Below are 15,849 nucleotides of genomic sequence, written 5' to 3' on the forward strand. Positions count from 1 at the left end.
TCCCCTTTCAGGGTACTGAGGAAAGACTGGACACCTTTCAGGGCCAAAAATGGAGGCCATAGGCTGTTTCATGAACTTGTGCAATACACAATGAAAGATAATTTAATCAGGGTAGCAAGTGTCACACAGCATTGTTTCCATATGCCCTGGCAAAGCATCAATTGCGCAGTGTAGATGACTACACAAGTCAGTGAATCTTGAATTTCAATGCTGGTGTAATGGAAGGTATGTGGGCCGTGTGCCCCAATACCTGACACACCATATCAAAAAACACCATCTTTTGACCATTCCTAGTGGGCAGTGTTCCAGAATGCCCAGTCTGTCCTTGCAAACCTTAGAATACCATGTCCAACATTAAATGTAATTCAGCTATTGGTCAACATTTATAAAATAAACCACACTCTCGTGGCTTCTTCCCGTCTAATCTCAGCTTGAGAATCTACCCATTCCTGCACAGTTATCTCTGGTGTCAAGTATCTAATCTTAGCCCCTCCAATTTCTCATTTACATACTGTTGCCTAACAACATCATCTGGAAACAAGTCCTTCTACATATATACTGACAACATTACCCTTTATCTCCCCATCCACTCACCAAGCTACCCCATGCATCATATTTTCTGTAGTAGATGAGCAAAAATGTTCTCCAATTATATATTTGGAAGATTGAAGCCCTGGTCTTCAGTTCCACAATAAATTTGACTCCCATGCCACTAATTCCATCCCTCTCCATAGCAACTATCTGCAACTAGGTCAAAATGTTTACATTCTTGCAGTCATGTCTGGCTCTGAGAAGAGCTTTCAACTATGTACCTAGGCCATCACCAAGATAGCCTATTTTCACCTTTCAAACATTACCAGACTCTAGCTGCCTGTGCTACTGAAACACTCATACATGCCTTTACTACCTCCAAATTTGACTACACTAACACATTCCTGGCCCAAATTGTCTCTAAAATACCTACATACATGTTAACAATAGGTAACTATCAGTAGCTGAGCAGCAAGGATGTGAGTGAGAAGTACTTAATTCATCCAGTCAATTTAATGTACAGATACTGACCAATAATGGATATGACACAATATAAACAATTTACGGAATGTGACTTACGGTTATACAGAGTGATAATATGTAAACAGTTAAGTAGCTGCCTTTTATATTCATGGATCCGCTTCACATGAACATCAAAGAGAGAGGAAGGGTTTATTTTGACGTTATACTCTTTTTCCAAATAAGCAGCAAATTTTAGTTTATTTTCCTGAAATTAAAAAAAATTGTCTCAGCATGAAGACTGCCAAAATAATGAATAACTGCATACTTAATGTTACAATAAGCAGTTTTCTTGATGTATAATCACTGTTATAATGTAGGAAATATCACCAACTTGTAATATTAAGGTCCAACAAACATTAAATGTGATAATGACTACAAAATGTGAGCAGATCACCTGCTCAAAAAATGGTAAGACACCCACATTGACCTTTTGGAGGAAGGCCTGCTGCATTGCTTTCCAATCAAGCAGCTGAGAGCGCAGTGGTGAGCCTCTCTCCAAAATCAAGTCCCAGCAGCCAAGGTCCCTCCCGCTGCTGGCTAATTGCTGATCAGTAACACTCTTAGTTTGCTGTGCCAACAAGGCTGCTATGGTTGCTGCTGCTGGAAGAACAACCAACATTGCAAGGTGCAATGTGCCAGCTGTGTTTTTTTTCTTGAATGGCAGCAGATTTCAAGGGTTGATCAGAAGCAAATCCATTGTGGTAAATGCCTCTATTCTACATCCATGCTCTTGGAACATTCACAATGTAGTGCCGATTGGGGGAAACCCAGCCCTCCCCTTCAATGCCAACAAGCAGCTCCACACTGGCTTACCAGTTGTGTGGATTGTCTCATTTTTCCCATCTGGAGCTTACAAAGATATGCAACTCGAGCTGGAATAGTGTCCAAAGGTGGTTCTTAATTGACCACTTATGGGCCTCAAATTGGTAATGGGTAACAAGGCACCCTAAACTCAATTCTGGTTGAGGTGGAAAAATTGTACGCTGCCCCCATCCTGCTGAATTAAGTTGGAAGATGCCATTCTGTTTAATGATTCAGTTCAAGAACATATGTTGGATCGGACTTTTCAGTGAGCTCCCTTCACTTCAAAACTGCATCATCAGATCTTTTATATCAGTGCTTCCCAAATGGTTTCCCATTATGACCCAATATGGTGTTGGAAAGTAGCCGATCCCATGCCAGAGACAGTAGAGCAGGAAGTGGGTGGTTGAGAGCTTTGTGGGAGTGGCAGAAGAGAAAGCTGTTTCATCCACAAAGGTTTTTCAAGTAAAACGTACCAGCCTTCCCATTAGGGTTCATAGGACAGAATTCAGGCTACAAAGATTGACCAGTTAGGCCATACCTTCTATTTAAAAAAAAACTGAAAATTAAAGGGATCTCACTGCTGTTAACACTTGGCCAGACCAAAAACGGTACAGTCTGTTCTGATATAATGCTATAGTCCCGTTTCCGTGCTGTAAGAAAATCACATAATGGCAGCACCATTTAAACCAATGGGATTGGCATTATGTTATAGCCATCACCTGTATAGGTAAGAAAAGTTCACATTCTACAAATTCTTCAATCGCGTTATAGCTAATTCACGCTGAAGAAATGCATATTACAGCTGAACCGATTGTACATCCTGCTGCATCTGAGCTTGGGAACCCAAAATTTTGATTCATCTCACTGGCGTTTGCAGTTTACAATTTGGGAAGCGTGTTGCACATCAACCTGACAATAGAAAGAGCTTCAGGTTTCATCCAAGAGATGGCAATGACGGTGCTCAAGACTCTGGAATGGACCTGAACTCTGAACCTTCTGGCTCAGAGGAGAAAGGGCTGTCAAAGTGAGCCAAGGCTGCAGTGTTAGCCTTGAACCAACATTTATTTGTCCTTGACCCGACATCATTAAAACACAGAATGGGACCTTCCAATCCTGGAGGCTGGAAAACAATACCAAATTTCTGCCACCTTCCTGTTTATGTTTCCATCCCGATCTGATTAGATTTTTTTTTTAAGATTACATTACAGTGTGGAAACAGGCCCTTCGGCCCAACAAGTCCACACCGACCCACCGAAGCATAACCCACCCATACCCCTACATTTAACCCTTACCTAACTCTACGGGCAATTTAGCGTGGCCAATTCACCTGACCTGTACATCTTTGGACCGTGGGAGGAAACCAGAGCACCCGGAGGAAACCCACGCCGACACGGGGAGAATGTGCAAACTCCACACAGTCAGTTGCCTGAGGCAGGAATTGAACCCGGGTCAATGGCGCTGTGAGGCAGAAGTGCTAACCACTGTGCCACCGTGCCGCCCACTCTTCCACTTAATAGAACAGTCTTACCTCAACTATGATATCTACAAGGCTGGGGTTGTAACAGCAAACATCTTGGAGTGATCTTATTTGTCTTATTATATTTCATACAAAATAGGTTGCAGAATACAAAGAAAAATACAAAGATAATCTGAATTATTAATTGTACCTGCTTAACATTGGCCACATCTCTAATGAACGCTTCATTTTCAGCAAAGGCCAGCAGTTTCTTCAACTGGTGTAAGTCTGTGATAAAACCCTCTCCAATCCTCTTTGGGGAACAAAATTGTATTTAGCCAGTGAGAAAAGTACCAAGTATTCAAATTGAAGCAGGGGTCTTTTCAAAAGCACAGTTCTTTATTGTATATCAAACTCCAATGGTATACTGCAGTTAACATAGGAGAACATTCAAAAACTTAAATGAAATAGTGCTGTGGATCTTGTACATTCACTTGCAAGGGCAGAGGTAGTCTCAGTGTAATAGCTCAGGTAAAAATCAACACCCCCAATTCAGAATCACACAGAGTACAGAGGAGACCCATTGACCCGACAATAACCCAATCTTAGCCGGCTGTGCTTCATAGCTAAACTACTCCATTCCAAACAGCATCCTAATGAAGCTCCTCTGCACACCTTCCAGTGCAATCACATCCTTCCTGAATGTAGTGACTAAAACTGCATACACTACTCCAGTTGCAGCCTAACCAAAGTTTTATACAGCTCCAGCATTATTTCCCTGCTCTTATAACCTATGCCACAAGCAATCAAGGCAACTAGCTCATTGGCTGCTTAAGCACTGTATTAATGTGTCCTGCCACTTTTAGAGATCTATAAACAAGGATCCCAAGATCTTGCTGTCCCCTCTGACCTTCCTAGTGTTCTGTCATTCATTGAATACTCCCTTGTCTTGTTAATTCTTCCAAAGTCCATGATCTTACACTTATCAAGGTTAAATTCCATTTGCCATTGAGCTGCTTATCTGACCAATCTGTCTACATCTTCCTGTAACCCAAGACCTTCTCGCTCACTGTCAACCAGTCAGCCAACTTCCATGTCATTCACAAACTTCTTCATCCTCCACAATTTCTTGTATATTGTTTAGATAGACAACACAAACAAAGGGTCCAGCACCGTTCCCTGTGGTACACCACTGGGCATCAGACTTCAGTCACACAAATACCCATCTACCACCACCCTCTATCTCCTAACTTGGATCTCATGTGCTTTTATCTTCTTTATCATATGGGACTCTGTCAAAGACTTCACTGAAATCCATATAAACTATATCAACTGTACAACCTTCATCTACACACCTGGTCACCTTCTTGAACAACTCAAGTGTTAGGCAAGACCTCATCTGACAAAGCCACATTGACAATCCCTGATAAGATCTTGCCTCTCGAAGTGGAGGTTCATTCCCTTCTTCAGAATTTTCTCCAATAGCTTCCCATCACTAATTTTAGACTCACTGCTCTATAATTCCCTGGTTTACCTCTATCATTCTTCCTGACAATTCATTCATTCTCCATTGTCACCAAACAGGAATTAAAAATTTGAGTCTAGCCCCTGCAATTTCCTCCCTTGTCTCCAACAGCAGCCTGGAATACTGTGCTTCAATCTGCATTTCCTAAAAGCAATATCAACAATGTGCAATTATGATTTTAATATAGTAAAACTATTAAAGAAGTGATTCACATGAGCATTATCAAAGGTGTCAATAGATTAGATAGAGAAACATTACCTTTGCCGGTTGAGAATCAAAATATGGGAATACAACCTTAATCTTAAATCTCTGTCATTCAGATCAACATATGGTTAATTGAGTTTTGATCCCATTCTCTTCCAGTTAAAAGACCTTTCTCACCTCAGCTATGACATCTGCAAGGCCAGGGTTGCATAGTAACAACCAACGTCTTGGAGTAATCCCATTCGTTTTATTTTGGAATTTGTCTGGCTCAAGTTCATAGAAATCCTTGAAACTGGCAAAAGAAGACTAATATGAACTTGTTTTATTTTCACATTTGCATGCTTGCTTGACTTTGTTGTTATAGCTTGGTTGGGCGGGGGGGGGGGGGGGGGGGGGGGGTAGAGAGAAAGGAGCGGGAGAGTGGAAAATGTGATAAAAACAAACTGCTTAAAATGCACCCCGTCACATGTGGTTTTGATAGGTTTATTCAAAATAAGAAAAGAAAGGATTGTATTTATATAGCAGAATTTATATCAGCATGAGTTCACGACAACGCAAAGCACTTCATAGCCTATTAAGTAATTTTACAAGAGTAGATCCTGTTGCAATGTAGGTCTACAATTGTATTAGATTCAGGGCGAGGATTGTAACTAGACACTATTATTGTATCTTTTGAAAACCTGCATTCTCCTTGAAGTGTGTTGCACTTTCTCCAAGATCATGAATAAACAAATATAAATGAGGACAATATGTATTGATAAAAATGAATTCTCAGTTTACATTACCCCTTGTCCTCTAGCCCTTCTTTGACCTTTCCTTATGGTGCACTTGTTCTTGCTTCCCCTCTCTTTTTCTCAACAGCATGAAACCCAGCACATTTGTGCTTCTCTCATCATTTCTTCAAACATTAATTCTGTTTCTCTCTCCACAAAAAAACACCATATCTGCAGAGTTTCTCCAGCTTGTTCTGCTTTTATTAACTTCAAATTAGTGCTGGGCCATTTAGGGGTGAAATCTTGAAGCATTTGTTCACATGGAGAGTTGTGGAAATCTGGAACTCTTCAAAACAACTGTTCAGGCTCTTCCAGAAATAGATATGATTTTACACAGGCAAGGGGATTAAAGCAATAGGGTCCCAAAGCAGGTTAAAGGAATTCAAATCCACTATAATCTAAGTGAATGATCGAGTAAGCTTGCAGGGCTGAATGATCGATTCCTGTTCCTCTCTGTCAAGAGACCTATAGCAGCCGTCAAGGCTAAACGAGCAGAGTTGTGAGCACCTGCTGAACCTCAATCAGCAGAAACGTTGTCCATCTGGAATCTCTCTAGTTAAATGAACATTGAATTTCTGTGCACAAAGTTAAATTTTTCTTCACAGAAAAGACAACTATTTTATCTGTTGTTACTGCCACCACTTACACTGTACTTTTCACGATTTCTGAATGAATTTGTGCAACTCCGTTAACAGCATGTGATCCAACAACACTCAGGTGTGCCATGTTAATCCTCTTGGGATCTCCCTCTTCAATCAGAGACATACGTGCCAGGCGGTCAACGTCACCAGGATACAATGCAGCAATGTTCTGCAACAAAAAGTGAATGCTTGGATGACCTTAACTAGTAGATAATATAACAAGGTTCTTTTAGTCCTTTGACCTAATGAAACAGCTGGGTAGATGTACTGAGGAACATTCAAATAGCAAAGCATAAGACAATCCTAAAAACAATCCTAAAGCAAACCCCCTAAGCAGATAGTTACCAAAGATTTATTCTTAAAGGTTTTGCTTACTTCTTCATTTTTCTCTACAAACTTAGAAAAAACAAATAGGCCAAATCTGAAGATTCACTTCAGCAAGACAACTAGGATTGATAAATGTGAATTGATTTTGATCTTGTTAATAATTGGGTGCAAGTTTTGCTAGAATGAAATGTTTTTAGCTTTGTGTAAAAAGTTGTGAACAGTTACATTTCAAAGGGATACCATATTTTAAATCTGGCATATTTCCAACAAAATAAAATGTCCCAAATACAAAGTTTTGTGTGAAATCTGGATATAATCTATTTTTTTTTTAAAGAGGAGAGGAATCCTGTGGTTCTAGATTGGTGTTCAGGCTGTAGGAGCAGAAAATCTACAAGCAGCACTTTTGTTACATACCCTGGAGTAAGTCTTCAACTTAATTGCATGACTAGGAATTTCAACCAGATCATCGCTCTATCGACATTGAAGGGGAAAAAATGTACATGCCTTTTTTGTGCCTTTCTTATGGTAAGTTTCAAGGCACAAAGTAGGTAGAGTCATAGTCATTGTTATAAAATAAGAAAACACAAAGCCAAACTATTAGTGATTTGGTGGTGAAAAAAATTCAGTTGCGTGTAAGAGCACTTTTGAATTGTTCACCAAATCCTATAAACAGCAATGTAACAATGACTAGATCATTTATTAGTGATGTTTTCGAAGGATACAGGCGGTCCACAGCACATTAGATAACTGTGAGAAGATTTTAAAGTGGTCTCCACAGATAAGGTACAGAACTCAGTTTGCTGAATAGACTTACCCATCTCTCTCAAGAATAAAAATTAAAATGAATACAAAAATTGGCAAATAAAAGCAATTCACCTCTCCCTCAGGGGTGTTCACTGAAAGGAATCTGCTCTTTACAGTAAATCAATAGTACAAAGCAGCCTAGGGACATCTGATACCATATTCTGGAGGAGTGGAATGGAAACTGATCCCCTGAACAGGGGTGAATTTCAATTTCAATGCCTTTATATGGGTGGGTTCTGATGGTAGTCAGGAAAGAAATGAGTGTGGGGTACACGGAGTAAATATTCTTGTACCTCCTGGTCTTCAAGGTGCGCTGTAACACCACTTGCCTTCTTTCCATGGTTATCCTCATCTCGCTCCATCTGCCAAGTTTGCCAAGACCACAGTAAAACTGAAGCAGGTTATTTAAAGGCTGTGGCCTTCATTAACAGACTAAAAGTGGGTCAGACATTTATCCCTTATCCCAACTGAGTAAAACCTGGAAATTGGTGGTTTGGAGCTGCCATCCAGATTTATTTCTATTTTTTGGCCATTTATACGCCACATCATGCCCAATCCAACAGCTCAATTGTATTACAACTGTCCCTAAAGGATGGCTCTCTCACCATGTACTGACCATGGGCTTTCCCACTTATCTTTTCTGGAAATAGGCTTCTTTAGGCTTATATGAAACATAATAGTAGTTAAAGCTGTAGAACAGAGGGAGAGTGTTGTTATTAAATACATTAGGAGCCAGCTGCTTACTCAGTTCTAGAATCTAAAGCTTTCTGAATTTCTTAAAAGGAATATTGATTTTGCACTTTTAGAGACTCAGTACTACCTTTGTTCGAGCACATATAGTCTATACCTCAGCTCTTCTAAAACTATATTGCCTATATTTAATCCTGTACAAACATCATTGCCTCACTGATTTACTTGGTCTATTTGTTCCCCAATTCCTCACATAAAATTCTCATCCTCATGTTCGAATCATATTATGCTCTCTGAGACCCCATCCCAACATATCTTTCTTCTCCAACCTTGGTAAATTCTGGAGTGAAGGGAACAAGAATGCACAAGATACTTCATTACAGGAACACAGAGTACTTGCTGTGCTAACAGGCTGGAGAGTATTGCACTAAGTGAAGGAGGGGTGAAGCTGTGAAAGAATTCAAATGCAAGAATAAAAATTTTAAAATGTGAGATACTGGGGACAGATAGCCAATGTAGGTCAGTAAGCACAAGGTGGCTGGTTAGTTAGCAGGAGATAAGATGGGATAGGACTAAGACTCTCAACAGTCAGATGTTCATAGGATCCACCAAAATAATAAAAATAATCTGCAGAACAGGGGATTCTGCAATCTACCTATGTCTCACTCTTATTCTTTCCAGATTTTTCAATTCAGCCAAAGGCTATTAATATGGCCTCACCATTCATGCATGCATAAAGGTAGTTCACTGCTTCAACACCTCAAAATACCATCACCTAAACCTCAATCTGTTCCCAACTCTCAAGAGTCAAGCCTCACCTTGCTAACTGTGCTCCATCTCGAAGTTCTGACCTTGTGTTTTCAACAAGAATCACATTGAGAAACACATGGGGGTGGCATGGTGGCTCAATGGTTAGCACTGCTGCCTCACAACACCAGGGTCCCAGGTTCGATTCTAACCTCGGGCAACTGTCTGTGTGGAGTTTGCACATTCTCCCAGTGTCTGTGTGGGTTTCCTCCGGGTGCTCCGGTTTCCTCCCACAGTCCAAAGATGTGCAGGTTAGATGAATTGGCCATGCTAAATTGCCCATAGTGTTAGGTGCATTAGTCAGGGGTAAATGTAGGGGAATGAGTCTGGGTGGGTTGCTCTTCGGAGGGTCGGTGTGGACTTGTTGGGCCGAAGGGCCTGTTTCCACACTGTAGGGAATCTAACATAATCTACATACAGAACAAGTGAAGTGAGCTTTTGGGAGAGTGCATACTGCTGCCACATTATTTTATCTCAATATTTTTACAATTATACAGCTCTTCTTGGAGTCTTTCTTCCTTGCCTGGTTAATGCTCTGCAACTAAAAAGCTGAAAAAAGTAGATTTTTTTATTTAGATCTTTTCATTTAGGTCTTTCATCTCAAAAGTCTTCAGGCAAAAACTACATTCAATAACCTGTTCTGAAAAAAAAATCTGCTCAGATTTTGAAAAATTTCACCACCTGCAGATGAGACAACCAACTACATTCTCAATAAAATTACCACAACCTTCTTGGAAAAGAAATTAATTCATTCTATCCCGTCAAGTTAACGGATACTTTAAGAAATTCCAAGAACTAGATCTGCATCATCTTCAAAAACTAAACAGTTCTTTCTTGGGCCATAACCCATCCATACCAAGTTTTGCTGAAATATATCCATTAGTTATGGAGATATATAGTTTAGAGAAAATTAGACTAACTAGGGCTTGTTTACTCTCATTCAGTGGCAGGGGTCTAAGAAACATATGGATATTCTTAATGTTATAGCGGATTTGTACTTTTGCTATTTTTGACTTAAATGAGAGTGAAAGCAACTAAAACAAAAACAGGAGATGCTGGAGAAACTAGGTGTTTTAAATTCAGTGATCCTTCATCAAAACATTTGGATTCAAAACATTAGCTGTTTTTTCTCTCCAAAGATGCTACCAGAACTGCTGAGTTTCTCCAACACTTTATGCTTTGTTTCCAATTTCCAGTATCTGCAATTCTTTGTTTTAGTTTTAGTGAAACTAACTGAACTAAGGCCGACACATGCACCCGAATTAAAAGCAGACAGATTCTGCAACAGTTGATTACCCATTTTAACAGATTAACAATCCTAGAAAGATGATGAAAATTTCTCACTTTATCGAGCCCACATACTTTTCCATTTCATGTCAGAGTAATATTTCTGACTAAAAAAAACATAGAACTGTTAAAATTGGTGAAAACTGGAATTACAGGCACAACATCAAATTCAAATGAAATCTCACCAAGATTTCTTTCACTCAATGTGCCAGCAGCACAAAGAGCAGTCATTTATTTACAGTTAATTAGCACTATTGCATTTATTAGATCAATTCCCTCACGTGGTCAGACACTTCAGCTTTGAAGCATCAAATTATGCCGTCAATACATGTAAAGAATTGACAAATACTTCAAAAAGAATGCTTCAGGATTATATGCCCTTGAGTATAGAGGATTTAGAGGTGGTTTATTTAAGATCCTTAATAATAACTGAATGATTTAGGAACATAGGAATGGGAATAGGCCATTCATCCCATTGGGACTACTATCCTATTCAATATGGTCATGGCTAATCAAGTATCTTTTACCCACCCCATATCCTTATAATCTTCTACAGCTCCGTGATAGCAAATTCCAAAGACTCACAACACACAGAGTAAACATATTTCTCTAAATCTCAGACCAAAGTTGCAAAGCCCCTATTCTTAAACTGTTCTCGTCCTGAAGTAGAGGAAACCTGTGATTTGCCTCTATAACAAGACTTAGCTGTCCTTTTAAGCATTTTGTGTTTCAAAGCGATCCCTTTCAACCTTCAAACCTCTCGTGAATACAGGTTCAATTTGCCCAAGCTCTCTTTATAAAACAGTTCTGCCATTTCAGGAACACGTCTAGTGAACCTTTGATGCACTCCATCTCTGGCAAATAATATTTTCCTTAGATAAAGAAAATTAAGCTGCACACAGCATTCCAGGTGCAATTCCCAAACAAGCTCTTATACAATTAGAGGAAGGCTTCACTACTCCTGTACTTAAATCCTATTGAAATAAAGACTAACATTCTATTAGCCTTCTCATACCTTGCTGCATCTGCATGTTAGCCTTCAGTGACTTTATTGTCAAGAATAAGTAGATCTTTTCATACATCGACACTTTCCAATGTCTTACAACTTAAGAAATACCCTGCACATTTATCTTTTCTATCAAAATTGATCTCACATTTTTCCTCATATGGTATTCCATCTGTCATGTTCCTGCCATTCTCTATGCCAGTCCTAAATCCTCCAAAAAGATATTTTACATCCTCCTCACAACACATTCATACATAGCTTTATACCATCAAATTTGTAAGGATTACACTTGGTCCTCATCTCCAAATGTTGTGAACAGTTAGGATCCAAGTACCAAATTCTGTGGTAATGTCAGCCTGTCAATACAATAGTCTATTTAGTTGTACTCGGTTTTCTGTCTGGTAGCCAATCATTAATCCACACCAGAGTCGAGAATTTGGTGCTGGAAAAGCACAAGTCAGGCAGCATCCAATGAGCAGGAGAATTGACGTTTCAGGCAAAAGCCCTTCATCAGGAATTAATCCATACCCGTACATTACCTCCTATTCCCATGAGCTTTAATTTTTCTAACCAGACTTCTGTGAGGGTTTTATGAAAAATCTTCTGAAAATCCGGGTATACTACATCCATTAGTTCTCCTTTACCAATTTCATCAGTAACATCTTCAAAAAAACTCAAACATTTTCAACAATTTCCCATTCACAAATCTATGCTGACTTTGCCCAGTCAGATCATTATCAATCAGGTCTTTATTTATCTTATCCTTTAGCATGTCGCCTATTACTGAGTCAAGTCTAATAGGTTGGTGGTCCCGTTTTCTCTCTTCTTAAACAGTGGGGTGACATTCGCTATTTTTAATTCACAGAAATCATTCTAGAACCTGTAGAGTTCTGGAAGATAATTACCAATGGATTAACTATCTCTATATCCACACCCTTCAACTCTCTGAATTGTAGATCATCATCAGGTTTGGGAGAATTTGGATCTTCATGACCCATTGATTTCTCCAGTTCGATATTTTTACTAATGCTAATTGCCTTCACTTCCCCATTCTCCCAATCCATTAGGATTTCTAGTTCTGAAAGATTTCTGGTATCTTCCTTTGTGAAAACAGACAAAAAGTAATAATTTAGCTTCTCTGCCATTCCTCATTATAAATTCTCATGACTCTGTAATAAATCCAGATTCATTTTAGCCAAAGAATTCCTTCTGACATATCTATAGAAGCTTTTACAATCAGATTTGTTGTTTACTCAAATTTATGTTCCATTCTCCCTTTCCTGATCAGTTTCTTGGTCCTCATCTGTTGTATTCTATCAACTGCCAAATTCTCAGAATTAGTTATTTCTTTAAATTTATAGTCCTTCTTGTTTAATCTTCTACAATCCTAAAGTTCTTTGTTAACCACAGTTGATTAACTTTTTTTTATTTTTGACCTTGAAAAAACGTATAGTTGGTCCAAGTGTCATGGATCTTTAAAGATTATCTGTTGCCTGTATGCGGGCATGCCTTTTAATGTATCATCCTAATCTACCTCAGCCAATATGTACCTCATGTCCCATATTCAAATTAACACCCTTGCCTCAGAATGAACTACCTCAGTTTCAAACATAACAGAATTCTATCATATTGCAGTCACTCATCCCTAAAAAGTTTTTTACAACAAGATTGTTAATTAGCCTTGGTCATTACATAATACTTCATCAAAAATAAATGCCCTCTAGTTGGCTCCTCACCATACTGCTCTAGAAAACCATCCCTGACACCCTCCAGAAATTAGCCTTCCACAGCTTTAATGTTCAATTGGTTTATCCAGTCTATTTGCAGATTGAAGTCATCCATGGTAACTCTCTTAGCCACGATACATCCTCCTCTCATTTTTGATCAATACTATGCCTCACATTAACATACCTCTTCAATGGCTTTAAAAAAGAACTCCCAACAAATGGCTTCCACCCCTGCTGTTCCTTAGTTTCACACAAGCAGATTCCACACATTGCTCTTCCGATTTGAGACCTTTCCTTACTAACGTGTTGCTCCATCCTATGTTATCAATGCAACTGCACCATCTTGGGTCTAGATTAGAGTGGTGATGGAAAAGCACAGCAGTTCAGGCAGCATCCGAGGAGCAATTACCTAACTGCACCATCTTGTCCACTCTTCTTGTTTCCTTTTTGTCTGTCCTTCCTAAATTCAAACATCCTTGAATATTCAGCTCCCAATCCCAGTCACCATGCAGTCATGTTTATGTAATGGCAATTAAGTTTACTCATGTATCCTCAATAGTGTCTTTAGGCCATCTATCTTGTTACAAATACTGCAAGTATTCAGGTATAGTGCCCTTAACTCTTTTTGTCATCATTCTGCTTTTGAAGCAAACTCAATATGCTGCTTTGTTCCTGGTCTTCTAGCCTCCATGGCAATTTTTCAGCTTCCTGTTACCAGCTTTATTTTCTTCCCATTTGGATTACTTCTCAAGTTCTCATTACCTTGACAAGTTAGTTTAACAGTTTAATTTAATGGAGTGTATAAAGATGAACTATTTCCTCTCGTTCTCTCTCTAGTGGGAGAAGATGAGGCATAGCTTTAAAATTAGGGCTAGGTCTTTCAGTAATTATGTTAGTGAAATAACTCCACAAAGGCCAGTATCCCGTCACCAAGTGCTCAGTACCTTACACAGATTCAACTAACTCAAAGCTGGCCCCTAGAATGAACAGTACTCCTGACACTCTGTTTACATCTGTCAGCCAGGCTCCCAGGTTAACAGCCCCAATCAGGGGAATTATATTCAATGAGTCCACCTGGCTGACATTGTTCCAATCACAACAGTTAGGAAGAACTTTCTCAAATATAGATTTACAGATAAATTACTGAGACAGATGTACAAAAATCACTGATAGGTGCAAGATCTATACAGTCACAACAATGGGAGACTTCACTATCTCAGTATTGAATATGGCAATGATTTTACTGAGGGGGGGGGGGGTCACACCTCAGAAATATGATCATAGCATCAGTGGTTATGGAAAGGGACAAGGTGTATTTTAAAACTAACAAAAGTGACAGGAGGAAATCCATAACTACCAACAAACGGGAGGAGAGTTAAAAGCCAAATACAACCAATGCTGAAGTTCTGAAATAAAAACAGAAATGATACCTGGTAGCAGTGGTGGAAAAAGAAGCATAATTAACATCAAGTACTAAGAAGAAGTCACATGTCCTTTAATTCTACTTCTTTTCCGATTGGTGCCAAAAGGACTGAAAGATGCAGGTTTAATGCTCTGGTGGTGTTTTTTTAAAAAAAACTGACAATCTCTTGGTCTACATAAGGACAGCCCAATCTATATCTGACATGGGTAAATGGTGCTTTGGCTCCAGTGAGTGAGTTTTTTTTTTGCTGAGGCAACAGAGGATGAGGTCAGTGCAGTTATGTCGAAATGAAAGACTTCTAAAGTAACACTTAATAGGCCTTTTCTTTCGCCAAACTGATGCCCATGGATAAGAAATATACACAACAAGAATACAAATTTGCCCAAGGGACAGATAGCAAACTGCTGTGGTGAATGACTTTTCTTCAGTCTACAATGGGAGTCCCGTGATGCTGTACCAGGACAACCATTTTTGATATACATGAATGACTTGGGTCTTTGGGTTACATATTACAATTCCAAAATTCCTGACAACATTAAACTTGTAAGGATAGCAAACATTAAGGAAGATTAGTAATGGGTTGGTGGAACAGATGGATACATAACAGATGAAATTCAACCCAGGTGATACATTTTGGAAGGAAGAATGGAAAGACACAATTGAAAGAGACTTGTAATGTGCAGTGGCAGTGCATATTGAGCCAGGAGACTCACATTCACATTCTACCTGCTCCAGAGAGGCATCATAACACATCTGAAGAGATTGTTTGAAAATGGCTAGACTGTGCCTCCTTAAAATGAAAAATGGTCAAAAACTGAATTGAGGAGGCTTCTGTGGTGCAGAGGTCGTATCCGTACCCCTGGACCAAAAGACCTGGGTTCAATTCCCACCTACATCTCTGAACAGGTTGAAAAAATAGGTTGATAAAAAAAAGGAAAAAAAAGACAATACAGACTACATGGCATCATTTTAAAAGGGATACTTCTGCACAAACCTTGCAAGTTGGTAGGACAGGATTGCAAAACAGTTAAGTTCATGGAATCCTGTGTTTTATGAATAGAAGCATAGAGGAGAAAAGCAGGAAAGTTATGCTAAAACGACATCGGCTCAAATGTAGAGAGTCCAATTCTTGGTTTCATACTTTAGGAAGAGCGTAAGACATTAGAGAAGGTACAGAATGATAGTTCTAGCTGCCAAGGCAAATGAATGTTGAATTTTTAGAAGGAAACATTCAGCAGGAGTGATTAATTGATTTAAGGACCTCAAATGTGAAACAAAAAGTGAAACAACAAAATTTATTTTGTGCAAAGTTTTGTAAACCT

The 15,849-nt window shown here is 39.1% G+C and overlaps 1 protein-coding gene across 1 annotated transcript in view; it reads right to left on the bottom strand.

Moving 5' to 3' along the window:
• Positions 1-15,849, bottom strand: part of LOC122553015 (glycogen phosphorylase, brain form) — a 99,533-nt gene that overhangs the window by 16,937 nt on the left and 66,747 nt on the right. The window contains exons 11-14 of the mRNA XM_043696427.2: positions 6,462-6,625; positions 5,220-5,334; positions 3,525-3,626; positions 1,111-1,258 (exon numbers count right to left, since the gene is read on the bottom strand). Of these exons, the coding sequence (XP_043552362.1) occupies positions 1,111-1,258; positions 3,525-3,626; positions 5,220-5,334; positions 6,462-6,625 (529 nt within the window). The remainder of the gene's footprint in view (positions 1-1,110; positions 1,259-3,524; positions 3,627-5,219; positions 5,335-6,461; positions 6,626-15,849) is intronic.

The sequence above is a fragment of the Chiloscyllium plagiosum genome, unplaced genomic scaffold (assembly GCF_037043375.1).
Source record: "Chiloscyllium plagiosum isolate Xiang-an unplaced genomic scaffold, Cpla_swu_hap1 HiC_scaffold_10, whole genome shotgun sequence".
NCBI classification, from domain to species: domain Eukaryota; kingdom Metazoa; phylum Chordata; class Chondrichthyes; order Orectolobiformes; family Hemiscylliidae; genus Chiloscyllium; species Chiloscyllium plagiosum.